The sequence below is a fragment of the Diceros bicornis genome, chromosome 18, assembly GCF_020826845.1.
Source record: "Diceros bicornis minor isolate mBicDic1 chromosome 18, mDicBic1.mat.cur, whole genome shotgun sequence".
Classification (NCBI taxonomy): domain Eukaryota; kingdom Metazoa; phylum Chordata; class Mammalia; order Perissodactyla; family Rhinocerotidae; genus Diceros; species Diceros bicornis.
The window spans coordinates 41000572-41026263 of NC_080757.1; the positions used below are offsets into that span (position 1 = coordinate 41000572).

Consider the following 25692-nt stretch of genomic DNA (forward strand, 5'->3'; position numbering starts at 1 on the left):
CCGACGCACTGCTTGGCAAGCCATGCTGTGGCGGCATCCCACATAAAGTGGAGGAAGATGGGCACGGATGTTAGCCCAGGGCCAGTCTTCCTCAGCAAAAAAAGAGGAGGATTGGCAGATGTTAGCACAGGGCTGATCTCCTCACAAAAAAAAAAAAGGCTCGTGGAGTCAAACTGCCCCTGTTCCAGTCTCAGCTGTGCGGCTGATGAGCTGTGTCCTGGGAGAATCACTGGGTTGAGTGTGGGATTTGATCTTACCCTACTCACAAGCTGATAAGTTATCCTATTACTGTTTCACCAATGCTGGCAGAACACACAAGATTCCCAGGTCCGGGCCAGCCCCAGTGGCCTGGTGGTTAAAGTTCGGCGTGCTCCACGGAACCACACCACTTGTCTGTCAGTAGTCATGCTGTGGCAACAACTCACATAAAAAAAGAGGAAGATTGGCAACAGATGTTAGCTCAGGGTGAATCTTCCTCAGCACCAAAAAAAAAAGAAGACACAAGACTCCCTGGTCAGAGACAAAGTACTTTATTACATTTTTATTTTTTTAATTTTTGGTTGTCATGTGATCTTTTATTGAAACATTTTCCTTTGTCATTCTTAACTAGCTGGGCCCTCCGCAGTACCAGTGTTGATGGTATCTATGATGTCATGAGGGTGGCAGCAATCAATATTGCAGCCCACAGACTGCGCAGTCTCCAGTATCTCTTTAACGGTTCCAAAGAGTTCTCTAGCTAAAGATCAGTGCCACATCTGTTGGGCAATGTTGATGATCTCATCAAAAGTGACATTTCCACCATGCTGAATGTTTTTCTGCTTCTTTCTGTCTCTTGGCGGTTCACTGAGGGCTTTGATGATCCAGGCAGAGGCAGAAGGTACCACCTCAGTCTGAGCCTGTCTGTTCTGAATGGTCAGTTTCACTGTCATCCTCAGACCCTTCCAATCACCAATTGCCTTGGTGATATATCACCAACCTTTTTGGGGGACAGACCCAGGGGGCCAGGGCAGATGTGGCACCGACTTCTCCACCAGCGTACCTCAAGTACCCGACTTTGATCTCATTGGGATCGAACTTAGGCGGCACAGTGGAGGCAGCTGGTGTCGGATGAACTCGGATTCGGGACAACCAAAGAAAGTTGCACCTTCACCTCCTCTGAGCCGAAAGCCGAAAGGGCAAAGAACTTGATTACTCACAAGCCAGCTAGCAGCACGATTTCCATCAGTTCCCCTTGCCCCCAAGTTCCTTGGTGGTGACACAATATGGACCCACATGGATGCTACTCGGGCAGTAGTTGAGTGGCAGCTGAGGCACACTGAGCTTGCGGAATCTACTGCTTTTACACCCAGCAGTAGCAAGCCTGCTCTTCGTCCCCTAGGGAGACGTTACCTCATCCCTCAAGGTTACTCACTGACCTGAGTAAACACAATCCTGAGAAATGGCCCAGGTAAAGGGTGGTCATGACCTTGCATTCCTGGCATACTCAGCAAGAACGATCAGGGATGCTCATGGTGGACTGCTTCATGGCTTCTCCCAACGACCACTGACCTCTCTGTGCCTGAGTTTCCTCGGCTGTAGACCAGGGGCAATAGGGTTACCCTCCTCACGGGGTTGTGGTGAGGATTAGAAGACATAATGCATGTAACGTGCTTAGCGTGGGGGCCTGGCCACAGAAGTGCTCTCTAAATCTTAATCACCATTATTCTGGGACGAGGGAGGTGAAAACGTGTTACAAACGTCCGAAGGCTTGCATGGAGGCGAGCTTCAAGGTCCAGGGGGATGGAGAAGGCTTCCCTGCCTATTTCCCCTCCCAACCATCCGTGGCACCTTAAGCTCATACCATACTGTCTCCCCTCCAAGAGAAAAGGAATGAAGACCCTAGTGATCAACGTCGCGTCCCCAGAGTCAGCACAGTGCCTGACCCAAAATGGGCACTTAGAAAATTTTTCATTGACTAAATAGATGAATGAATGAATGAAAAAGTGAAGGCACAAGGTTTCTAAGCAAGCAGGAGGGTCTGGGATGAAGGGCCCTGGTGGAGGGGCTGACCTTGAACAGGGCTCGGTACCCTCCAGAGATGGTGGAAAGGAGAAAAGGACGGAAAGTGGACTCAGACAACTGTGGTCACGGTGGGGAGAAGGGGGCTGACGTCAGATGGCCTTAGGAGGGAAGGGGAGATAATTCACAAGGTTGCCAGGCAACAACCAGCTGCAGAACATTAATCTGCAATTGAATCAACCTGCCACTTTCAGGAACTATCCTGTTTGCAGGGAGAAGGAGACAGGAGCTGAGAAAGGGGTGATGGCGTCCTCTGCCAGGAACTGGGGACCAGCCTGGCAGGCTCTGAAGCAGGACAAGGGCAGCAATCTAGGTGCATCGCACACACCTGAAACGACAAACTGTGAAGCCAGGCTGGGGAGGGAGGAACGTGAGACCTGGAAGGGCAGGTGGGTTATGGGGACTCAGGCAGGGGGAGGAGCTGGAGGTCACAGCAAAGGTAGATTCAGCTGGAGCTTCTGGAGAGAGAGTGGGACAGGAGGCGGTGGGTGAGGAGAGGCAGCAGTTCAGGGAGTCCAAGAAGACCGACCAGGTTCACAGCTCAGCTCTCTCACCTCCCACCTGGGGGGCCTGGGGCAAGCAGCTTACCCTGGCTGACCCTCACTTCCTCGTCTCTAAAATGCACCTGAGTGAAGACTGCTCTCACCTAGGTGCTTTTAGAATTATTTTCCCATTTCAAACCACTATCAGATATTGCTAAACAAAATATTTTCCAACGTTTCATGATAAAAATGTTCAAACACACAGAAAAGTTGAATTTTAATGTGAACACTCATATGCCCACCACCTAGATTCTATAATTTATATTTTATTGTTCTCAATCTCATATCTATCCATCCGCCCATCTTATTTTTCATGCATTTCAAAATAAATGCACAGGGGCCGGCCCCGTGGCTTAGCAGTTAAGTGCATGCACTCTGCTGCTGGCGGCCCAGGTTCGGACCCCGGGCGCGCACAGACTCACCACTCGTCAGGCCATGCTGTGGCGGCGTCCCATATAATGTGGAGGAAGATGGGCACGGATGTTAGCTCAGGGCCAGCCTTCCTCAGCAAAAAACAAAAAAGAGGAGGATTGGCGTGGATAGCTCAGGGCTGATCTTCCTCACAAATAAATAAATAAATAAATGCACAGTACACTTTGCCCTAAACAATTCATTAACTAGAGTTCAATATTTGTTACAGTTCTTTCTTTTTAAATGAAATTTACATACAATGGAATGCACAATCCTAAGTGTGAATTCAATGAGTTTTGACAAAATCGTGCATTCAATGGGTTTTGACAGTCTGCAAACAGGTTTCTGGGCTTGATTTTGAGTATCAAGTGAGCTAATATGTCCTGTGAGGGCCCATTCAACAATGGACCAGTGTTATTGTCAAGAGATGGGAGGCAACACCGTCCCCAGGGTGGAGGCCAGGATGTGACCCAGGGCTGTGGGAAGCAGAAGGCGGGTAGATGTGAGGAGCTAGTGTGAGGCCTGGAAGGGGGGGGGGGCATTAACCTGTAGGGAAAGCCTCCAGGGACTATTGCACTATTGCAGGGAAGAGTAGAGAGGAAAATAACTAAGGAAAGGGGGAGAATATTCCGGAAGTCAGCTGGACGCAGCAGGACGGATGACGTGCGGGTAAGTTTGTGGTAGCGGAAATACCAATGATAATAGCAGACGCTTTTTACTTAGAACTTACCGTGTGTCAGAGACCAAGCAAATGCTGCCGGCGTCTCATTTAACCCTCACCAGGACCCTCCCAGTAAGTACCAGTATCATCCTCAAGCCTGTGACTTGCCTTAGATGGCACACAGTTAGGAAGCGCCAAAGCTGGGATCCGAGCCCCGATTGCAAAGCCTCCTTGCCTTGCCCTGCACACAGACTCCAGCTGACGCCTGGGTCTCCACCCAGCTTCTGATTCGAGAGGACTGGGGTGCAACCTGGGCATGGGGGTGGGGGTTAGAGCTCCCCAGGTGACCCTAATGTGAAGCGTGGGTTGAGAGCCACTGCTGAAAAGGCGCAGGTGGGCATCACATGAGAAGTGAGAGAGGAGGGCGGGGGAGAGAAGGCCGAGGCTGGAGTGGGGGCGCCCTCTGCTCTCTCTGGGCCCCTGAGGCGGGTGGGCAGCCTCTCCAGCTCAGCCTGAGAGCAGCTTCCTCTTGGTCCCACTACCTTACCACTCGGGCAGCAGGTGAGGCCAGAGGTCGTGGACCCACATTCCCCTCCCCAGCCCCCTGCCCTGGGACAGACCGTGGACAGACGCCCACTTTGCCTGAGCACCTCCCAGGTGTCACTGTTGCCCCAGCACCTTCACACCCTCAAGGCCCCGTTGCCTGGGGCAGGTGACTGAGTCGTCATCCGCCTCTCCCTTTTCCGCTATCAATAACCAATTAGGAAGCCGAGGCACTGCTGCCTGACAGCGACAGCATGTGCAGCTCATCAGTAGTGATGTTTCCCAAGGCCGGCTGGCAGGCGGGAGTGTGTTCAGGCGTGCAGTTGCCTCTGGGGAGTCTCCTCCCAGGGAACATTCTCCCCTTGACATCATATATTTTGTACCCCCTCACCCCAAATCTAAACTCCAGCAAAGCGATGAAAGGGCCGATCATATCCACCTCTTATCCCCCGGGCCTCATCCAGACCCTGGCTTACAGCAGGTGCTCAAGACGTGGAAGGAAAATGGAACAGACGCATGGCCAAATACCTCACCGAACATCTCCCTTAACTGTCTGTGAAAAATCCCCGGGAAACTCACGCAGGGCTGTTCTTACTGACAGAAACCTTCAAAAGGCTGGAACCCCATGTATTCGTTTTCTGTTGTGTCGTAACAAATCACCACAAACTTAAAGCTTAAAACAACACAAATTCCTTCTCTCACAGCTCTGTAGGTCAGAAGGCCAGGTACAGCATGGCTCACTGGGCCAAAATCAAGGTGTCACCAGGCTGCATTCCTTTCTGAAGATCCTGGGAAAGAATCACATAGAAGCTCACTCACGTTGTTGGCCAAATTCAGTTCTGCATGGTCATGGGGCCTCAGCCCAGGGCCCCACTCGGCTCCTCAAGGCCACCTGCATTCCTCGGCCTGTTGCCCTCCCCGTCCCGTCTTCAAACCAGCAAGGGCAGGTCGAGTCCTCCTCGTCCTTCAAATCTCTGATTCACCTTTCAGCCACGTCGCTTCTGCCTGTAGCTGAAGAACATTCTCTGCTTGTAAGTGCCGGCTGATTAAAGTGGGCCCACTCAGATAATCCAGGATAAGCTCCCTATTTTAAAGTCTGCAACCTTAATTACATCTGCAAAGTCCATTTTGCCAGGTAATGTCACATACCCACAAGTTCCAGAGACTAGGGCAAGTTCATCTTTGGGGGACTATTATTCAACCCATCATACCCCTCCTGGGAGGAGGAGGACCCAGAAGTAGGAGAACAGAGACTTGAGTTTAAGGCCCAGCTCTCCTTGGTCGTGTGAACACAGGACAGGAATTGTGTCGCCTGTCTGAGTTTCAGTTTCTTCCTCTGTAGGATGCGGACACACCAGAACTTACACCCTAGGCTCATGGAAAAGAGCAGTTGCATTCACGCATGCCAAGGTTTATGGGTGCCTGGCACACAGCGTTGTCATCGTGAAGATGGGCAGGGTCCACAGGGTGGGGAGGAAGCTGGGCCCCAGGGGCTGGGATCTGATCTCCAACTTGGTAGACCCAGAAACTGGATTTTCTGGTCACCCAGCTAGTGAAAATATTGGAGCCAGGGTTCCACCCTGGCCTTACCAGTTCCAAAACCCTCTGCACACCAGTCGGTGCCGGCCTCTGAGAGGGCCAGCCTCCACAGGCTCTATGCCTGCTGCCTGTTTCAATGGCAACTCGGGGCAGGTGTCCCTCTGGGTCATGGCCAGCAGGAGGGGAAAACCTTGGATTCACAGATGAAGGTTTTTAGGGAATTACCCTCCTTAATCCTTGGGAGGAGAAGCTCCCTCATGTGTGTGAAGTGTGTGCACAGACCTTGTCACACTTCCCCTTCACTACAGCCCTAAGAGGTAGGAATGAATGATTCCCATTTCACAGATAAGGCTCACTGAGTGAGGCCCAGAGAGGCTAAAGGGAGAAGGTGCAAACAAAGTAGGTACCCACGAGGTTCTGGGCACCGGGCACGGTGCTCTATGTACTTCACCTTCACAGGACTCCTCCCCAAGTTATTTTCCTCATTTCCTGGAGGAGAAAAGATCTCAGAGACGGGGAGAGATCTGCCAGAAAACCCTTCCCTTTTCCATCAGACAAGGTTCCCTTGTGGGCAGAACATGCAGTCCCCATGACTGTGTTCTCACTGGGGCGAGGGCTGTCTCAGCTCCCTCCCTGCGTGCCTGCCTGTGCCCACGAACGGCGGCACCCCACCACCACCTGTTGAATGCAAGTACACGCTTCTCTCTAGTGCAGTCGGCCCCCTCGTGCAATGAGCCTGCGGAAGAACAGCCAGGGGCCCAGAAATCAAGTCTGGGCTCTGGAACAACCAGGGCTCTGCTGAAAGCTTATAATTTCCCGTTACCACAGCAACACGACCGGCTCTGTTCTCCGGGGATATGAGCAGCGCTGCTCCCCACCCCAGTCTTCCCCCCAAGCCCCCTCAAAGTTCCTTCCATCCCTGAGATCCTGTGATTCAATGAATTATCACCACTGCCTGCACTGTTTTTGCCGTTTTCATTTATTCCATCTGCTGAGTCACCGAGTCCTGCTCCGGATTAGAGTGGTTATTCAACAGAACATTCGGCCGCTGGTTGTCATGGACACCTCGCAGCCTGCTTCCTTCATCACCTGTTCATTCTCAGCAAGGCTGGCTGTGCGCGTAGGTATCACTGCCCCTTATCCAGGACCAAAGGGGCATCAAACTCCCCTAGACGAGGAGGGGCCCTGATGACGCAGGAACAAGAGCAGAATCTCTAGTCCCGACTACGGAAAAATCAAAAACAGCCTAGAGCTGGTTACACCCATCCCAACGTGGTGGAGGCAGCAATTTATCAAATAAGTCAACAAGCACACCCTTTGGTTTTCTGGTACATCTTGGGCAAACACTTTAGTCTCTTTGCTAACCATTTTAAGATGTATTTTTATATTGAAAAGCGGTGAATGTGTTACGCAGATTACTATCTCCCCTTGAAAACAAAAGGAGGGAGCCTACGAATGCACGAGCCTCAAAGGATGGGCTCTGTTAGGGGGTTGCAAGGGATGGGGGATGAGGGGCCAACCTGGGGTGACGGGTCTGCAAGCTAAATCCAGCCCAGCACAGAGGGCATGAGGAGGGGGGACGCTCAGGGTTTTCCAGGTAAGGGGAGGTGAAGGGGCTTAGAGACGACCAGCTCACAGCCACTAGGCAGAGAGAGCAGGGCCATCAGCCCACGGCCCATTGCTCCTGATAACTGCGACACGTCCTGTTTGCAGAGCCTGGCAGAGGGGACGGGGGATCAATATGTCACTCCACGTTCACCCACTCCCTGCTCTTCAAACATCAATGTGTCATGAAATATGCTTCTCTGATGCTAAGGTCATTTGGTCCGTCCTCCTCACCTGCCCCCCAATGGGATGTGGTCCAAGGGATGAGCACTAGGCCTCTGACCCCAAGGACAAGGCAGGGGACACTGTTCCTGACCCCAGGGAGCCTGTCTCCTACCTGCCCTCAGACTCAGCTGAAGAACTGCCCCCACTCGGCTCCTGCCCCTCGCCATGGAGGTCAGCTCCCCTTCCCTTCCCTCACATCCGGATGACTGACTGACTCTAAGTGACAGGGTGGGGCAGGGGTGATGCACCTGTACCCACCCCCTTCCTCTCACTGTGGGCAGTCTGGCCTCGTGCGGGAGGAGGGTTTGGGAGGGACTTTGAGGGCTTTATAAGGCAGGGCTGGAGCCCCAAGCAGAGCAGAGAACCAAGAGGCACCAGGCCACCGCAGCATCTCCTACCTCTGAGCTCTGCAGGTGAGACACCCACGAGGGAAGGGGAGAGGCTGGGAAGAGGGTTGACGAGACCCCTCCCCCCATCAAGGTACCAGGCTCACACTTCAGTGTCTCCAGGGCTGAGACCCTTTCTCTAGCCCAAGGCCAGACCAGGCCTCAGCTCTAGGACCCACCCTGGCCTTTGCAACCCTTGCCTTCGAGCTGACCTGCTGCTTCAACCAGGGCCCTGCCCTGCCCCTCTCACTCCACGCTCACCTTACCCCTGCGAGGTGAGAAGGACGGGGCTATTCTCCCATCTCTCAGGAGAGAAAACTGAGGCCCATAGGGAGATGTGACTTACCCAAAGTCATACAAATCATTGGGCAGGGCTGGGTCTGGACCCCAGGGCTCCTGGATCTCATCTCAAGCGCTTTTCTAGACCAGCACTGTCTAAAAGAGTTTTCCACGATGACGGTAATGTTCTCTCTGCATTGTCCATTACAGTATCCACCAGCCACATGTGCACTGGAAATGTGGTGTATGCAAGGGAGGAATTTTTCATTTTAATTAATTTAGACGTAAAGAGCCACGTGTGGCTACCATAGTGGACAGCATGGCTCTACCTCACTGATTTTCGACTTTGTTTCTTTAGCAGCAAAACTCTTTCTCTTCCAAGGGAAATCTGACTATGCAAAACAGATCAAAGCAGTGTTTTATTCATACAAATGTGTTCTGAGGAGGTACAATTTTTATCGTTTACTTCTGATAAAGCCAATCAGAACAAGGAAGCTAAAAGAACACAAAGATGTTGAATCCAGAGAACCGAATTTTAGATTTGAATTTTCGGTTTGTTTGAGTATCCAGGTTACTCTGTATTGTGGTTCCTCCAAACTTGATTCACCCTGATACATGGCTGGGAATGGTGACAATTTAATTTTCTCTTAATTACAACCACAGGATAGTCCTCAGTTAAGCAAAAAAGGCAGGAGACCCTCCCCTCCGAGGGCTGCACAAAGACCATGTGACCCAGCACGCGTGAAGGTGCTGGGGTCGCCAAAGAGACACCCTGTGGTCTGCAATGCAGCTGAGTGTGCATTTCTTTGGTATTACTATTTAAAAGTTGGCTTTAAATTACAAGACTTAAACATCTACAGAGCCACTCACATGGCCTCAAATTCTGCAGAGCAGTTTGGAAACTACTGCTCTAGGTTTTAAAATCCTCCAAGAGAAGCAGTTGCTGTAACTGGGGAAAGTAAGGAGGAAAGGCCCAGGCTTGGCGGCTGGGGAAGCCGACAGGAGCTGGAGAAACGAACTAGAGGAACAGTCCACAACCCCACGAAGAACTGCAGAGCTGTCAGCAGGGAGGGCCTGGGGTACATCTGGTCCAGGGCCCAGACTCTGGGTGCCTGGACAGCCCACCTTTAAGCTCGGCCCTCCTCTCCTTTGCAGACAAGATGGGGCGACTGTGTGTGTATGCGCTGATCTTTGTACTGGCTCTGGCCGCCTTCTCCGAAGCTTCTTGGAAGCCTCGCTCCCAGGTGCAGGACGCGCCCTCGGATCTGGGGGCCAATAAGGGCCTGGAGCCACGTTGGCCAGACCGGCTGGATGGGCTGGGTCCAGCCTCTCATCACCGAAGGCAGCTGGGGCTCCAGGGTCCCCCACACCTGGTGGCAGGTAGGAGCTGCTGACAGCCATCCCGGCTTCCTTTGCCCCGCCAGGTTTGGCTTAGGCCTCGGTCTCTAGAGGCTGGGCATGCTTCCTCCATCCTCACCCCCTCTCCCTCCTCTGACCCTCAGACCTGTCCAAGAAGCAGGGGCCGTGGGTGGAGGAAGAAGAAGAAGCATATGGATGGATGGACTTCGGCCGCCGCAGTGCTGAGGAACAGGACCAACGTCCCTAGAACTAAGCTTCAGAGCCCAGCCACCTCCTAGCCCAGCCCAGCCCTGCCCCATGAAAAACCAATCAAAATAAACTAGCTTCCAATAGATCACTCTGTGTCAAGTGTCCCGGGGCAGGGGAGGGGAATGGGTTGGAGGCAAGACTGAGGCAGGGAGGAGAGTTGAGCGCCCCCTAGGGGCAGGGACCGCGGCTAATTCTTCTTGGTGTCCCCAGAGCCTAACATCAAACAAGAATCTACACCGGTGAGTGGGAGAAGAGGTGGTGGGGTCGCAACTGGAGAAAGCTTTCTAAAAGATAAAGAAAAGCATGCCACTCCAGGCTTAACCATCCAACACTTCCCATCGTACTTAGAATAAAACTTAAACTCCTTACCGAAGCCTACAAGCTAGCCCTGCCGTCCCTGTTGTGGGCGCCGCCATGGGTGCGTTCCTTCCTCCTCTCTCTCCCTCTCCCTTACACAAATGCACCATGTTCTTTCCTGCTCAGAATCTATGTCTTTGCTGTTCCCTGCACCTGGAATGCTTTTCTCCAGGCACAAACGTGGCTGGGTCCCCTTTTTCTCCTTGAGTTCTTGGTTGAAATGCCACTTCCTGAGAGACCCACCCTCTCTGCCCCTCACCCTTCACACACAGACCCCAATATCCTCTAATCACAGCATAATATTTTCTATAGAGCACATTTTCACATTCTGTAGTTGCTTTGTTTGCTGGTTTATTGTCTGCCTTCCCGGTTAGAAGGAAAACTCTGTAAAGTGGGGACCACGTGTCCCTCTTCCTTGCTGTATCCTTGGTACCAAGAACAGGAGGTACCCAATAAATATTTGTCAAATGGATGGTCGAGTGGTGGGTGCAGGCCCTTGGTGTTTCACCCATATTCCCTCACTGTTCTGTGCCTGTCAGCAGCACCCCACCACAGGCACAGGCTACTCTCCACCTGAGGGCTTTCTGAGTGCAAGGCAGGCTAGGAATGCTGAGGAGTTAGCACCTCCAGAAGCATCTCTCAGTCAATGACAGATGAGAGGTGGAGAATAAATACCCCAGCTCCCTCACCCTTCTGGTGGGGTAACTCTGAGCTGTGTTCAACTCTGTCTCCCAGAGGTCCCAGCAGGACTGAGCCCCAGCTGCCCATGGCAGGAACCTGCTCAATGTTACCCTTTATTGGCTTCCTTCCCTTGCCTGTCTCATGCCCTCACGCTCTCACTTGTGTTTCTTGGGATCACCACCCGAATAAACCACTAGCACTCAAATCTTTATCTCTGAGTCTGCCTCTGACTCCTTTCCCAGAGGACATCAGGAACATGTCAGTGAGGAGACATAAGCAGTAGTTATCCTCTGTAGTCCAGAGTTGATGTAGAAGATGCTACTCTGGGCCCAGGCTACCTAGTGTCAATGGGGATGACAGGATTGCAGGACAGAGGAGGCCAGGTGGCAGCACTTAATCATCAGAGGCAAGGTGGACATAATGAGGAGCAAGACCAAAATGGCCTCCAGGAGACCTTGGCCAACAGGATTTGTCGTGGTGGCTAATAGACCTTGGTGTTCCTAGACTTGAGATATATGGATGGCCAGTGAGGGTACTATTTGCCCTATGCAACCAGAACAGATCAGAAGCAGATGTGCCAATGGCTGATGTTAGCTGCCAAAATGGAAAATCAGGATCCCTTGCCTGGTTTCCAAATTTGCATCAATTCTCAGACCAATCATTTATCAGTGTAATTGTACACTGGGAAAGAGTCACACCCAGATATTTCAAAAGCTATTGTATACAGAGCCTGAGCTATCTCATCAGAGAACCAAAAATGCCATTGTGCCTCCACCCACATTAAAGAGGGAGTGTCTGGTGGCCAGGTGACAAGTGGAGTCTAGATGCAAGTCTGTCTCACCATAGGTCCAGTGGGTCCTTGGACCCACTGGTTTGTGGTCATGCTCTGGTCCTTGAGTGCATGATTTGGATGGATAGACTTAGCAGCTGGCAGAACTTTCACGTTAATTCCCTGTCATATGGAATAAGAGCCATCACGATGGGAAACGCCAAGTGGAAGTCTCTGAAGCTGCCCTCCCACTCTCAATAACACATCTCAGGTGAACTGGCAGAGACTAGTGCCATCCTGAAGGACTGCAAGGGTGAAGGACTCCATCATATGGCCATTTAATTCACAGGCATGACCCCTGAAAAAACCAGATGGACTATTGCCGTCATGGTAACTACCGTAAACTTAACCAATGACAGTCCTGATGGCAGCAGCTGTGCCACTGTGGCATCTTTACTACAACAGATAAACACAACTGCTGACACTTGCTTTGCTGCTGTTGGTCTGATGAATGCTTTATTTTCAATTCCTATCAGGAGGAAGGATCAGAAGCACTTCTCACTTACCTGGAACAGACAGTGGTACACATTCACGGTCTTGCCCAAGTCTATATCAACCCTCCTGCTCTCTATTACAAGATAGTCCAAAGGGACTTTGATCATCTAGACCTTCTGAAGAGCATCACACCAGTCCAATTTATTGATGTCATCATGTTAATCAGACCTAGTAAGCACGAGTGGCAAGCACTCTGGCTGTCCCGGAGAGATATGTGTGCACCCAAAGTGGGTGCATAAACCCTGAAAATATTCAGGAATCCTGGTGAAGTGTTTACAGACTCAGTGGACTAGGGCAAACCTTCCCTTCTACCACTAAAAAAGAGGCACAGGGCTTGCTAGGATTCTCTGGGTTTGGGGATCCATACTATCATACTTGGAAACACTGCCCTGACTTTATCAGGTGAATCAGGAGGCTGCCGGTGGGGACCAAATCAAGAAAGAACTCTCTGACAGGTTCAGGCAGCCCTGCTGATTGGGCCATATGACCTGGCAGCCCCCACAGTGCTAGAAGTATCCATGGTGGACAAGGATACCATATGAAGTCTCTGGCAAATCCCAACAAGAGAACTGTAGTGCAGACCCCTAGGACTTGCTTAAAGGGCCAGATAGAAAATGTTTGCAGGCCAAGAGGCAAAATCAAGGATATTGTGTTAGGTACTCAAATAACCATTTAAAGTGTAATCATTTATAATATAAAAACAATTCTGGGCTTGTAGGCTGTATAAAAACAGGTGATGAACCAGATTTGGCCTATGGGTCATAGTTTGCTGACTCCTGTTCTAGGGCAAGGTCATGCCATCAGCAGAAAAGAATTATTTACTGTTTAAAAAGCCACTCCTGGTGTGCTCCTGGGCCCTAGTAGGGAGTGAGCACTTGACCATTGGACATGAAGTTACTATGCAACCACAGTTGTCCATCATGAGCTGGGTCTTTTCAGACCCGCCATGTCACAAGGTTGGGTGGGCCAACCAGCAGTTCAGTTTAGGATGGAAATAGTACCTTTGAGACTGGGCCTGAGGAGGACCAGAGGACACAAACAAGTTATTCAAACTTGTCACCCACACCCCCAGGTCTACTGCACCAGTGCCTCTCCCTCAGCTCACCCCTATGGCCTCATTGGAGGTTCCCTACGGCCAGCTCAGAGAGGAGGAAAGACCAGGTCTGGTTCACAAATGGGCAGGCTTGACATGTTGGTAAAAACTGAAAATGACTGCTCCCAAACTATGGCCCACACAGGGGTGGCTCTGAAAGACAGTGGTGAGGGGCAATCCTTCCAGCGAGTAGAGTTTCAAGTAGCAGACCTGGCCATCAACTTGGCGTGGAGGGAGAAGTGGGCAGGGGGAAGGATATACACAGACTGCTGGGCAGTGCAAGTGGCTCACCTGATTGGTCAAGGGACTTGTAGGAGCAAGATTAGAAAATCAGAGACAAAGACTTCTGGGGAAGAGCAAGTAGATGGATCTATGGAGGAGGCACAAAGTATATGGATCTTTGCATCTCACCAACGCCCACCCTAGAGCATCCACCTGAACAAGGATCGCTTATTCAATGGAGGTCAACCAGACAGTCATCAGCCGCTCCACACTTGCACTATGGGCCCTTGAATACAGTGACAGTGGTGGTAGAGACAGAGGTTATGCATGGGCCCAACTGCCAATCTCAGTAGCAGAGACCAACTCTGAGCCCTTGATATGGGACCATGCCTCCCATAGCAACAAGACCAACAAGCTACATATTGGTAAATTGATTGCATCAGACACTTCCACCCTAGAAGGGGGGACTGATACATATTCTAAGTTTGCCTTCCTGCCCGAAGTGCCTCCACCAGCACTACAGGACTACAGAGCATCTAAGGACTTCCGGTATATGAGTTGCCATCACGGGATCCCATGAAACATGACCTCAGACAAGGGGCCTACTTTATAGGGAAGGAGGTGCAGCAATGAGCACATGACCACGGGATCCACTTGTCCTACCGTACAGCACGTCACTCAGAAACTGCAGGCCTGAGAGAATGCTGGGATTAAATGCGCAGCCAAGGCACCAACTTGGGGATGTAGCCTGGGGGTTGGGATGCAGTATATATTTTGAACCAGCGGTTACTATAGGGTGCTGTGTCCCCAAAGGCCAGGACACATGGGTCCAGGAGCCCGGGGTAGTGCGGGAGTGGCCCCTATCACCATCACTGCTGGGGGTCCACCTCAGGAGTTTGTGCTTTCTGTCCCCACAATTCTAGACACTTCTGGACCAGAAATCCTGGTTCCTGGAGGAGGATGCTTCCACCAGGGAATACAGTCAAGATTCCCCTAAACCTCAAGTTACAGCTGCTGCCTGGCCATTTTCGTCTCTTCGTGACATTAGACCAGCAGGCAAAGAAATGTCAAGTACTGTCAGAGGTTATTACTCTGATTAGCATGAGGAGCCAGGACCGCTGCCTCACAGCTGGGGCAGGAAGGAGGACGTGGGGTCTGGAACTCAGGAGGTTCACTGGGGTGCCTCTTGGGGCTCCCTATCTGGTGAAACCACAAGCAGACAGTTGCAGAGTCAATGACCTGACAAGGACACATGATCAAGTGTTCAGACCTCACAGGAATGAAGGTCTAGGTGACTTCACCAGGAAAGTAATCTGGACCAGCTGAAGTGCTGGCCAAAGAGGAGGGGAATATAGGATGGGGGGTAGAGGAAGGGCATGAGAATATCATTCAGGGTTTCAAGACCAATTGCAGCAGTGGGGACCATTCGCCCTCTAGGCGTAAGTTTATTTTTTTTAAGATGCGGTGACCAGCCATCATGCTAAAGAAGCAATGCCAGGCCAGAGTGACCTCCACACAGAGCTGGAGTGCATCCAAGTGGTACAAAGAGTGGACTGTAGTGGACACCATCAGTGCCCTGCCCACTCACCATTCTAGCACGTGTTGACCGTGTTCCACTACAAACGCCGGTTATTCTCTGCCATGGACTTTTCCTCGCCCATGCATGGCGAGGCCAGAGCTCCAGTGAGTTAATGCCCCCAGGAGCAGCCCTCAGCCAATGAGGGACAGCAGTTGGAGGATGCATGCTCTAGCTTCTTCACCCCTTGGGTGGGATAATGGAGATGGGTTCCATATTGGCGCATCTCCAGGTTTTTTTTGGTTGGTTTTTTTTTTTTGTGAGGAAGATCAGCCCTGAGCTAACATCCGTACTAATCCTTTTCTTTTTGCTGAGGAATACAGGCTCTGAGCTAACATCTATTGCCAATCCTCCTCCTTTTTTTCCCCAAAGCCCCAGTAGATAGTTGTATGTCGTAGTTGCACATCCTTCTAGTTGCTGTGTGTGGGACGCAGCCTCAGCATGGCCGGAGAAGCGGTGCGTCGGTGCGCGCCCAGGATCCGAACCCCGGCCACCAGTAGCGGAGTGCGCGCACTTAACCGCTAAGCCACGGGGCTGGCCCTGCGCATCTCCAGCTTTAACGTGCATGTTTACTGCCTACGGACCTTGATAATACGCAGATTCTGACTCTCTAGGTCCGGGATGGAACCTGAGAGTCTGCGTTTCCAACAAACTCTCAGGCAAGTCAATGATGCTAGTCCACAGACCACACTTTGAGTTGCAAAGGACTACACTTCCTCTCCGAGTTCCCCAGTAGGACTCAGCCTCAGTTGCCTGAAACTCCCTTCCATTAGCTTCCTTCTCTTCTCAAGTACCCACCCCTCAAGAGTGCTTCTTGGGATCATCTCCCAAATAAACGACTTGTTTTCAAATGCTGTTCCATGCTCGCTTCTGGGGGCCCTCTACCTAAGAGAGTGGGGGATGCACTCCTGCTTCACCCTCCGCAGCGGGGCACTGGGTCAGGAAGGGAGCCCGTCCGAGCATGGGCTCTGGAGGACCACGGCCTTGGGTTCAAATCCAGCTCCACAACCAGCTGTTAGACCCTTCGGAGGGTCAGTTAGCCCGCCTGGGCCTCAGTTTCCTCATCTGACAACTGTTTATCAGATAACCCACCACCAGGGTTGTTGATATGATTATGTGTTTAATCAAAGCCCTCAGCACATCACTCAATACTGGAGCTCATCCTCTCTCCACAACTTTGCCCCACCAGAACACACTCGTGTGCACATGCGCATGCGCGCACACACACTCATGCTCCCTGAGAAAGACGGCTGGAGGCTGGGCCAGGTAGCACACAGGTCCTTTATTTCCTGCACCAGCAGGTACACAGGCCGACAAGCGATATGACAGTGAGAAGCACGGCAGGGAGCAGGGCGGTACCAACAGAGGTCCTGAGCCCCATACTCCAGCTGTTTATGAGGAAAGGGTGGGAAAGGGAGGAACACCTAGGAGGAGGAAATAAGGGGCACTGAGGGGAGGACAGTGGGAGGGAGGGACTGGGCCTTGGGCGGGAGCCTGGACACTCACAGGCCACAGGCAGGGAGGTGGGGTGGGGAGGCCCACCACCGGGCAGAGGGACTCCTCACCCACATGTAGAGACACTTCTGGTTATAAACAGTAATTAGAGACTGAGAAAAAGGGCCAAGAACGGGGAAGAGGGCCAGGTCCCCAAAAGTCCACAAGGACTCAGGAGCCCCTTTAACCTGGAGATCAAGGGGTGAAGGGCACATTGTTAGGAGGGTGCTCAGAACAACTTCCTACACCTAGCGCCGGATCCCCGCCTCCAGCTCAGAGCTGGGTCTGGTAGCTGGTGAGCCTCCCCCTCGGCTTCGCCCGCCCCCTGGGCCACCACGTGACCCAGGCCCAGCAGCCACAGCTTTTGCACCAGCTGCAGAACGAGGGCCGGGGTTCCTTCAGCCTATCCCAGAAGAGGGTCGAGGCTTGGGCTCTAAAGCCCCGGCCCAGGTTCATCAGGACAGAGGGTAGGCTGGTGACAGACTGGGGGTCCCGTTCCGGAGGATGGGAAGGAGGGTCTGGGGTGGGTGGGACTTGGCCAGGCAGCGGAAGGAGGGCCCTCAGGCTGTCTGTGGGGCCTCTGCAGGCTGCTGGGAAACAGCAAAGCCTGGAAGAGAAGTGGGGGTGGACATGAACTAGGGGCCTGAGGACCACAGGCCTGGCCTGGGCAGAGGGCAGGGGCCGGGGCCTGGTCAGCTATATTAGAAAGAGACAGCAGCCACTGATAGTTATGCAGGCTGCCCACTGCCTGGCCATAGAAGTCACCATTCAGTTTACAGCCTGTACAACCTTACATGGCAGCCCTGAAGAGGCCACCCAGTCAAAGGGCAATCAGAGTGGGGGCAGTCCAGACATAGTGGTGAGGCTGCCAACAGGCTATAAACTTCATGGCTGACCCAGCAGGCAGGCTCCAGGACAGGGTCAGAGGAGGGGATGGGCCAGAAAAGTCTAATAGCATAGTAGTGAAGGGAACATGCTCAGATCTACACTAGCTGTGTGACCTAGAACAAATTACTTTCACTATCCGAACCTCAGTTTCCTCATCAAATAAATGGGGATGATCATACCTACCTATGGGGGGGTGAGAGTTAAAGGAGATAATGCACGTCACTAAATCCTCTTTGATATCTCTGCGAGCTCCTTAAAAGCAGGGCTCACATGGCACTCAGCAGGTGCGGCTCCCCAACCTTCAGGATTCCAAGCTGGGGAGAGGAGACCCTGACCCACCCCCACCACCCTGTAGGAGACCACCTTCAGACTCACCCAGGGGACTGGTCCGACTGTGGCCCTTGCTGGTGGAGGCCTTCGTCCCAATGGCCTGGGTGACCCCAGAAGGCCCCTCTTCCTCCCAGGCCCTGGGAGGGTGGTTGGCCCTGTCCTCCTCCAGCCTCCGAAAGTCCTGGGTGGGCACCCCCGGCTGCTGCTCCACGATCCCGCCCCCCATGTTTGTTTTGGCCTGCTGCTGCCACTGCTGCAGGGTTGGGGAGCCTTGGGGATGGGGGAGGCAGGGGTGGGGAATAGGGGAAGGGGGCGGGCAGAGACAGGAAGCTGAGGCGCAGTGTCGGGCTGCAGCCCAGACCCCCAGCCCAGCCCCAGGGAGAAAAAGGGTGGAGCTGGAATCCTATGCAAATTCCATGTAAATGAGCACTGGGGTCACAGTTCCTGCTGAGGGGGACCTGAGGTGCCTATGCAAATGATATGCAAAGTCCATGCAAATCAGCACACTGGGTGGGGCCAAACTGGGGTAAGTGAGCACTTGAGGGGCTCACCTACCCTCACCTTTCATTGGCTTGACGATCTGCAGCTTGTCCGGCTGGCGGGAGGGAGGCCCCCACGGGAGCACTCACCTTTCTGGAGCATCTTCTGCCTCAGCTGCCGCCTATAATGGGCATCCTGCCAGCTGGCCAGTTGCTGGAGGACATACTTCATGTCCAGGTGCGAGGGGCCCAAGCTGCTGGCCTCCAGGGCTGAAGTCACCACATTCGTCTGCGTTGTCTCATCCAGCTCTGGCTCCACCTCTTCCCAGGCCTCGGCCTCCTCTGACACAAGCTCTGCCTCTTCCGTCACCTCCTCCTCAGCTGGCACCACCTCCTCTGCGGTCCCCAGCTCCTCCTCAGGCATCAAGTCTTCCGCAGGCATGAAATTTTCCGCCGGCACAAAATCCTCTGCCGGCATCAAACCCTCCTCAGCCTCGAACCCCTGTTCCTGCTCTTGTGCCTCACTGTAGCGTAGCTCGTATCTGGGCAGGGAAACAGGAAGTCTTTGCATACCCCCCAAAATCCAACCCCATCCGGGGCTCCCAGCCCCCCTCTTCCACTCCCCCTGGGACATCTCCAGCCCCTGGGGCTGAGGAGCTCTCTTGCCCTTGGTCCCAGTCTACACAGAGACCCTGATGGTTACTCCCTAGTTCTGTCTCAGCCAGGGGAGAGGGGAGCTAGGTACCAGCCTCAAGGTTTCAAACACCCAGCCCATGCCCCTGGTGGGGAGAAGAATGGTCATCAACACTAAAGAGGCCCCGCCTTCCCCAAGTACCCCCCACTCTGCTGCACAGGAGACACCAGCAGGGATAATATCCCCTCTGCCCCCTCCTACATTATTTAATCTTCACAACCCATCCCACAGCTAGTTGCCATAGGAACAGATCCATTTTAGTAAGGCTCAGACAGGTCAAGTGACTTGCCCAAGGACCAGATGTTCCCAGCTCCTAGGCCAGCACCCATTCACCTCTCAGCCCCTGGTCGGGTGAAGGGAACCCGACCCTTGGGGTTGGTCCCTACATGGAGCAGCCTTAAATCAGACGGCCACCTATGGGGCAAGATTGGAAGGAGAAGGGGGCAGCTCCTTCCCAGGACAACTCTCAGCGCAGCCAGCCCAGAAAGGGGGCCATGTCCAGGGTTGTAGGGTGGCAGAAACTGCTGCAGGTGGCTGTCTGGCTGCTGAAAGGTGAGGGCAGGAGATGGGGGAGCCCCCAGCCAGCTTACCCCAGGTCAGACGTCTCCTCTGTGGTTGTTTCATAATTCCTTCAACAGAGAAAAGGGCCTCATTGTCCCAAGGCAATGGAAGCTGCAAGTGCAAAGTCCCTGGGGCCCCGTCATGTACAAACAATCCCAGGGAGAAATGATGGACCCAGACTGTGTGGATAGAAGAGAGGGTGGTGAGTGGGAGGGGTTGGGGTGAGGAAGGGGGCAGGAGGAGGGCCCTACGGTGAACGAAGGTCAGAAGCAGGAGGGCAAACCCCTCCCACTACAGGAAAGGCAAGAGTGAGTAGGGGCCAGCAAGGGTCTGCAGTCCGGCTGCGCACCTTTCCATAAAAAACACAGGGTCTGAGATAATCCTCCTGATAGATGTTCTGAGCTCCTCAGCCAGGGTCTCCTGGAAACCAGGAAGCGCCTCCTATGGTGGAGAGCGGGGACATTACCAGGTATCCCCACAGCACCCCCGCCCACACTTCCAGGCACAGCAAGGGCCTGAAGCTAGCAATCGGCCAGCAGGGCTGACACAGGGCACAGAGGTAAAGAGGCGGCAGCTAGGGGATCCTCACCAGAGGCACAGTGTATGTATAGTGGGTGACAGAGCCAGTGGACACCGGGGCTTGCTGGCGGAGGGTCTTCACCTCCTCCCGGGCCTCAATCAGCATGCCCCCACACTCCGTGTACTTCTCCCGCAGGTCCTGCAGCTGGGAAGCCGCCCGCAGGCTCTGTTGGGACCCAGGCGCACCCAGCCCAGCACGCCTTGCCCACTCTCTCCCTGGGGGGCCGGGAAGCCTGGGCTGAAGCAAGAGGCCCAGACTCTGGATTCACATAATGACATGCAGGGTGACCTGGGCACCACTCCACTTAGACCCCAACGGAACTACCACCTGCCAGGCCCCGTGCCAGTTACCGAGGGCACATTAAGGGACAGACCCAATCTCTGCTGCAAGGAGCTTATCCTCTCAGGAGAGTCAGGCGACCTCAAGGGCCTTGGGTCCCCCTGCTCTGGGCCAGGGGCTCTCAAGGGCTGGGGCGGGAGCCCAGGGGAGCCTCACCTCATCCTGGAGCTGCATCTGGATTTCCTTCTCCGAAGCCAGTTGCCGCTGCAGCTTCTCAGTCTCAGCCCCATACTGGAAGGACCCAAGACCAGTGAACCCCCATCCGAGGCCTCCCCACTCCATACACCCCCCACTGCCGGCCAGTCTTCCCAGGCACATCAGAGAGTCTTGGACAGGCCTTTAAGAAGTCACAAGAAATAAGGCCAAATTAGGCGGGGCAGTCATGCAGCCTGGTTCCTGGAACACCCTGTGACCTCTCTGGGCCTTGGTCCCCAACTTGGGACAATGAGGGGGCAGGATGAGGCGCTCTCTGAGGTCTCTTCCAACTCTGACTCTGACAGAGAGAGGGGCCTTGGGCCTGGCGGAGCTGAGAGCTCCATGAGGTGGGGCAGGGAGAAGAGGGCTTGGGTCCCATGGGCCATAGGAGGAGGAAGGAGCCCCACACACACCCCAACGCACCAGCTGGCAACGTTGCTGCAGCTTCACGACCTGCGCCCGCAGCTGGCTGACCTCCCTCTGCTGCTGGTCCTGGTTCTCCATCCTGATTGCCAGCACCTCTGACAGCTCAGCCATCTGCTGGCTGGCCTCCGCTGGGGAGGTGGGGGGAGACGGTCAACCCTGGCTCCCCTGGCCTTCAGGGACCAGCTGTGGCCCTCCCAGATGCCTCTGTCTGCCCCCACCCCTCAGCTCCTGCAGAGTCCCTGCAGTTCCACATGGCTTAGTATCCTCACTCAGGTCTACTTTTCAATAAATGTTCATTGACTGACACTGAGCAGGGTACTGGGTGAGCAGTCAACATGACCTGGTCCCAGCCATGCTGAGCTCAAGTCTAGTGGAGAGAGTGATGGGAAAAGAAAATCACAGTAGTGCACGCTACGGGCTACGATGGGGCAGAGCTGTGACATCCAACCCAGCCTTGCAAGGTCTGTGAAGCTAAGACCTCTGCAGGACAAGTAGGGCTCCTCCAGGCAGAAAGGAGGACGTGACCCAGGCAGGGTGTGGAGAGGCCCAGAGGTGATCACAGGATGCTGGGAGCGGGAGTCGCTGGGACAGTGGGCAGGTTGGGGCTTATCCTTTGGCCAATGGGAAGCCATTTGGGAGTTTTAGGCAGAGGAGTAACGTAGTCAGATCCTGGGCTGTGTGCAGAAGGCCCTGGAAGGGCAGGAGTGGAGGCAGGGAGACCAGTTAAGAGGTGGCCTGGGCTAGAGGCAGCCAAGTGGGGAGGAGGAAGGAGACTGAGGCTTTCCTAGGAGGTAGAACTTGAGGACTGGCTCCTCCTCCAGGGGCCTGGGGGACCAGGGAGCTGGGGAACCCAGGGGAAAGGAAGGTCAGCTTTGGGCTGAGGAGAACGGCATGAGTTCAGGTGCTGCCATCTCGAGTCTGCATCTCCCCAGCTAGACCAGAACTCCTCAGGGACGCTGTGCCTCCCTCATCTTCATAAACACACAGAGCCAGGCACAGCCACTGCCCAAAGCGCAGCTCTGAATGGCCCCGGCCCCAACGCTCAGGGGGCCTGGTCTCTGGCAGCTCACATAGCTCCCTCCCTTCCTCGCTTCCAGCCCCCTTCCTCTCCCTGCCCCAAATAACAAAAGGAGACTGGCTTAGAGGAGACTCAAAGCTTCTGTTGAGCTCTTTACAGTTTGCACAAAGCACTTCCTCAGCTGTGGCCCTGAGAAGGTCAACAGGGCTGAGATTATTAATCCCCATTCTAAAGATGACGGTTCAGAAAGGTCAAGGAACTTGTCCAAGCTCACACAGCTAGGAAGTGCCAGAGGTGGGACTGGACTTGAACTCAGGTCTCCAAGACCTGAGTTCTTCCCTCTGCTCCCTGGGACAGCCCCCACCCCAAGTTACAATTTCACGTACAAAACTGCTCCACACAATCCAGAATGAGCATCTGCTCCTCCTCCTCAAGGGCATCGAGCTGAGAGGCCTGGAGGAAGGGAGAGAGGAAGGGGCAGGGGAGTCAACACCCCCTGCCCGCGGGCGCACCCTCCTCCCCCATCCTCACCTCCTCTCTCAGCTGGTCATTCTCCTCCTCCAGCAGCCTCAGCTGCTCCTGCAGGGCTTCCAGCTGTGGGCAGTGGTGCAGCGACTCCGACTCCGTCAGAGGTGTCCTAGGGGAGAGAGCGATGGGAGTCAGAGGGCAGGACTGGGAGCCCCAGGGCCCGGTGCACCCAGGGCTCCCCCACCCGGGCTGAGCATGGTGGTCTCAACCAGCCCCAGCAATCCTGCTGGCAGGGACGCTGTCTGTGTCCCTATTTGCAAACAAGGAAACTGAGGCTCAGAGAAGGGGCCGCTCAGGTGCAAAGGCAGGGCACTCACAGCTCGGGGTCTTCATAAGGAAGATCACTCTGCTGCTCTTCCTCTTCCTCCTCCTCTTCCTCCTCCTCTTCCTCTTCCTCCTCTTCTTCTTCTTCCTCCTCCTCCTCCTCCTCTTCCTCCTCATCATCAGAGTCTGAGTAGAGCTGAAGGAGGTCATCCCGCAAGCTCACCTGGTGTCTGAGGTGTAAAATCTGGCAGGGGGAGAGGAGCCCCAGGTCAGGCCGCGGGCGGGGCAGGCACGGGTCCTGGCAGGAGGGGGATGTAGGTAGGTCTGAGATGGCATACCCCTACCCCCTACTCCCTACCCAGTTACCTCCTCCCTGGCTGAGCCCAGCATGGCTTCCAGCTTGCTGTTCTCCTCCATCAGAACATTGTTCTGCTTCACCAGGGACTGGCCGATGCGAGCTGCCGTATTCAGGTCCCGCTCTCTCTGCAGAGGGACCCCCCCATCCACAGGGAATACTTTCCTGGTTTCTGAGATCTCCCAGACAGGTGGGAGAAGCTAGGGAGTACACAGGCGTCAGAGGGAAGCTAGGCCACTAGGGGGAACCCTCACCATCTCGCAGCTCTCCAGGGTACTAGACAAGAGTCCGCCGTTAACCCACTGTGGGGCCTGACTCAGTTTCCCCTTATGAAAAAAGAACAGATCAGACCAGAGGGCTCTAAGAGCTCTTCCAGCCTGGACATCCCACATCGACCTGCCTTCTGTAAGAGGGGCCCCCAAAGAGGCAGCCAGGCAGGAAACAGACAAGACTCCTACTCCTACAGGACAGAATTAAAACAGGGGCCTGGCGAAAGCTCAGGCTGGTCCAGGTAGGCCAGGCAGTACAGACCTCCTCGAGCAGATTTAACATCACTTGCACATCTTCTTGGCTGATCTTCTTGCCTGGCGGGGGTCGGTCAGGACACAGCACTGCAAGAGAAAGCAGGCAGCCAGGTCAGGAGAAAGGGGGCATACACTAACCAGTACCCCACTGTTTCCTGCCCTATCCCCAGTTCTCCCTCAACAGTGAGAGTCAGCAACAGGGGAGGAGAAGACTGAGTTCCCTTCCTGCCCCCAATATCCTCTCCATACCCCTAGTACTCAGCACTCCCTTCCCTGCTCCCAGGGCCAACTGGACTCATTTTTTTTCTGGAGGAGCTGGGTGAGGTAAGGAGATCACAGTCCTCCAGGCTCAGGCGGAACTGCGCTCTCAGGACGCCTGGGTCCGTGGAACCCAGGAGAATGGAGGTGGCTGGCGGAAGTACCACAGACTGACTCATCACCAGCTACCCAGAGGGCAGCTTGGCCAGCTCATCGGAGCCTCACGGATCATAAACACAGACGCAGTCTCCCACCCTGCACCTGTTGCATGTGGGGAGGAGAGGAGTTAGAGACTTCTCCAGCACTGGAATAGGGGCACCTGAGCCTCTAGACCCAATCCAGAGATCTCCCAGAAGAGGATGGGAGGGAAGAGGAGGGGCAGACTCCGCCTGAGGCCCCGCCCAACCCCAGGCTGGGGAAAAGCCGACCTTGACCCCCGCCTCCAATAGGCTGGCAACCCCCCCCCTCCTCCCACACACCTCCCCATCGCGGGCGCGGTGGGCCAGCGCAGGCTCAGAGCGCGCCGGGCAGCGCCCTCCCGCAGCCCCCCGCCCCGCTCCTGGCACTGCGGTAGACTGAGGAGGGGGGCCCTGAGAGTGCTCAGATCTACCGCAGCAACAGGCGCGCAGAGCGGGCCGAGGGAGCGCGCGGGCCCGGGCACCTGACCCACCCACAGAAATCAGGGAGCGAGAGAAGGGAAGAGGAGATGGGGAAGAGGCGACCGGACTGGCACCGCAGACAGTGACACGGCGAGGGCGGGTGGAGGGGTGGGACTGAGTGTCGGGGGAGCGGGGCACCTGGACCCGACGGGGCCCCCTCCTCCCTGGAGCTGCCCTAGTCCCACTCGCTTCGGGGTCCAGAGGACTCGGTTTACCTTCCTCTAGCTCCCGAATAAAGGCGGCACGCTCGGGGCCCGACACCCCCGGCCGCCGGCCAATGTAGGCAGCTGGCGTCTTCCAGATGTCCGCCGCCTTTCCAGTGCCCAGGCCAGTGGCCCGGGGACCAAAGGGCCCTTGAAATATGAAGTGGGTCCATGGCACATCCGAGTCGCCGGGCACGGACTGGGCATTCCCCTGGACGGCCGAGAATGCAGATGCGCGCTGGGATCCTGCCTCCGATCCAGCCTCGGAGGCCAAGCGAACTCCGGCTGGGGGTCCCGAGACGGATGGGGATCCAGATCCTGCTCCTTGTCCAGCCGCCGCTGCGTGCGCAGGAGCGGCTTCAGGCTCGGCGGAGGGCTCAGGAGCGGGACTGGCTGCGGGTGGCAGTGCGGGGGTGGCTGCTGCCGGATCCCCGGGTCCTGGGCCCGGCCGGTCCCCAGCGCAGCTCTGCCCACAGTCTTTCGGGCGCATCTTGCTCCGCAGTCGGCTGCCGCAGCCGGGCCTTTATAACCTGTGCCGGGAGCGCGCGCCCGCCGGGCCTTACCACGCGCGGGAGGGGCGGCCGAGGAGCAACTAGTGGTGCCCGGGACGGGGGGTAGCGCAGGAGGGCAGCTAATGGTGGCAGAGCAGAGGGTAAAAACAAGAGAAGAGCGAGGAGAAGAGGCCAGTGAAGGTTCCAGCTGGTTCCGTGGGCTTGGGTTCCGAGTGTAGGGCTTTTCCTCCCCTCTCCACCTCCGGAGAATGGTTTTGCCCAAAGCCGCTTCTCCG

General features: G+C 54.8%; 3 protein-coding genes and 1 pseudogene across 6 annotated transcripts; 1 reads left to right on the forward strand and 3 right to left on the reverse strand.

The window, feature by feature from the left end:
- Window positions 1–602: 602 nt before the first annotated feature.
- LOC131417948 (large ribosomal subunit protein uL11-like) lies at window positions 603–1394 on the reverse strand (annotated as a pseudogene).
- Window positions 1395–9409: 8015 nt separating this feature from the next.
- Window positions 9410–9900, forward strand: GAST (gastrin). Its single transcript, XM_058559411.1, has 2 exons — window positions 9410–9629; window positions 9752–9900. Exons 1-2 carry the CDS (start codon window positions 9410–9412, stop codon window positions 9853–9855), a joined length of 324 nt encoding a protein of 107 aa, XP_058415394.1. The 3' UTR covers window positions 9856–9900.
- A 7251-nt stretch (window positions 9901–17151) lies between these two features.
- LOC131417492 (huntingtin-associated protein 1-like) lies at window positions 17152–18048 on the reverse strand. The gene is made up of 2 exons (XM_058560968.1): window positions 17868–18048; window positions 17152–17211 (listed from the first exon to the last, which is right to left on the reverse strand). Exons 1-2 carry the CDS (start codon window positions 18046–18048, stop codon window positions 17165–17167), a joined length of 228 nt encoding a protein of 75 aa, XP_058416951.1. The 3' UTR covers window positions 17152–17164.
- Window positions 18049–18385: 337 nt separating this feature from the next.
- HAP1 (huntingtin associated protein 1) lies at window positions 18386–25395 on the reverse strand. 4 transcript variants are annotated; one of them, XM_058560962.1, is made up of 12 exons: window positions 24918–25395; window positions 23793–23872; window positions 23273–23389; window positions 22960–23150; window positions 22646–22751; window positions 22501–22567; window positions 21094–21224; window positions 20632–20706; window positions 20146–20280; window positions 19906–19997; window positions 19586–19624; window positions 18386–18843 (listed from the first exon to the last, which is right to left on the reverse strand). In XM_058560962.1, exons 1-12 carry the CDS (start codon window positions 25393–25395, stop codon window positions 18387–18389), a joined length of 1968 nt encoding a protein of 655 aa, XP_058416945.1. In that variant the 3' UTR covers window position 18386. The 4 variants fall into 4 exon arrangements, with proteins under 4 accessions (XP_058416945.1, XP_058416950.1, XP_058416946.1 ...); XM_058560967.1 differs by having other exon boundaries at window positions 23273–23461; XM_058560963.1 differs by lacking the exon at window positions 20146–20280.
- Window positions 25396–25692: the final 297 nt, after the last annotated feature.

Coding starts and splice junctions, on each gene's coding strand:
- GAST (XM_058559411.1), top strand. CDS start 9,410: ATGGGGCGACTGTGTGTGTATGCGCTGATCTTTGTACTGGCTCTGGCC. Junction 9,630..9,751: donor TCCCCCACACCTGGTGGCAG/GTAGGAGCTGCT, acceptor TCTGACCCTCAG/ACCTGTCCAAGAAGCAGGGG.
- LOC131417492 (XM_058560968.1), bottom strand. CDS start 18,048: ATGGGGGGCGGGATCGTGGAGCAGCAGCCGGGGGTGCCCACCCAGGAC. Junction 17,212..17,867: donor CAGTCGGACCAGTCCCCTGG/GTGAGTCTGAAG, acceptor CTTCTCTTCCAG/GCTTTGCTGTTTCCCAGCAG.
- HAP1 (XM_058560967.1), bottom strand. CDS start 25,395: ATGCGCCCGAAAGACTGTGGGCAGAGCTGCGCTGGGGACCGGCCGGGC. Junction 23,151..23,272: donor TGGGCTCAGCCAGGGAGGAG/GTAACTGGGTAG, acceptor TCCCCCTGCCAG/ATTTTACACCTCAGACACCA. Junction 20,707..21,093: donor TGCAGCAACGTTGCCAGCTG/GTGCGTTGGGGT, acceptor GGGTCCTTCCAG/TATGGGGCTGAGACTGAGAA.